The sequence below is a fragment of the Tetrahymena thermophila genome, assembly GCF_000189635.1.
Source record: "Tetrahymena thermophila SB210 genomic scaffold scf_8255137, whole genome shotgun sequence".
NCBI lineage: Eukaryota > Ciliophora > Oligohymenophorea > Hymenostomatida > Tetrahymenidae > Tetrahymena > Tetrahymena thermophila.
Genome location: NW_002476763.1, coordinates 1 through 977, shown reverse-complemented (window position 1 = coordinate 977; position 977 = coordinate 1). Strand labels below are relative to the sequence as shown.

The 977-nt window shown below is 22.0% G+C and overlaps 1 protein-coding gene across 1 annotated transcript; it reads right to left on the bottom strand. All coding sequences in view use genetic code 6, as the record gives it.

Moving 5' to 3' along the window:
- Positions 1–383: 383 nt before the first annotated feature.
- TTHERM_02493170 (ADP-ribosylation factor) lies at positions 384–869 on the bottom strand (the record flags this gene model as incomplete). Its single annotated transcript, XM_001028342.2, has 1 exon — positions 384–869. The coding sequence occupies one exon, from the start codon at positions 867–869 to the stop codon at positions 384–386; it is 486 nt and encodes a 161-aa protein (XP_001028342.2).
- Positions 870–977: the final 108 nt, after the last annotated feature.

Here is a 977-nt window from a genome sequence, read left to right as displayed (position 1 = left end):
ATCATTAAAAGCTTTGTATTTTTTACTCTCTAAACAAAAAGATTTATACATTTGACCGTCTGTCTGTATGAATAATAAATATTATTTATTAATTGTTTGTTTATGATTTGTAAAAGATCTATTATAAATTTTTTCATTATAAATTATTGAAGTTTATCTAAAATTTTGAACATATTTTTTTGTTATTTATAAAAATTTTTATATAAAACAAGACTTCTTCAATAGCTTGATAAGGAAGTTTTATAATAATTCAATTAAATACATTGAATAAATAAATAATATTTATTAATAAAAAATAATAGTTAAGTGTTAACTCAAGTAAATTTATTATTTAAAAACATTTATTTATTCTTATTTGGCAAGTTAAGAGCTTTATTATATTTTCATTTTTATACATTTTCATAAATCCACTATAAAGCTTCTGGTAGACCTTACCCTGTAAAGCAATTTGTACGAATCAGCTTAAAGAATGTGATGTCTTAATATTTATCGATACTAGTATATTAAATTATTTCTTCGTCTGTGTAATGAGATTTGTCTGTCTTATTTGCTAAAATTAGAATTGGTATCTTTTTATTCTTTTTGAATTCAACCAATTCTTACAAGCAACTTTTAAGCGTATTTTAAAGTAGATTTTCGTAAAATTCATAGCTAAGATAAGAGGAATCAACAACTATAATTATAGCATCACTGCCAATCGCATATTTATGAAAATTATCATATATTTTATATCCACCTCCAACATCCATAAAGTTAAATACTTTGTCTTTAAACATAATTTCCTCAACATTAAAACCAACGGTTGGGTTAACTTTTAGGAGTTTGTCCAGTTTTAAGTTTATAAAGCATTGTCGTCCTACCAGAAGCATTAACTCCAAGCATAAATAATCTAATATAATAATTATTTGAATTTAAATTAAAGTACTTTTTTATTACTTAGCCCATTTATTTTATTTTATTTTTTGTATTTTTTTTAA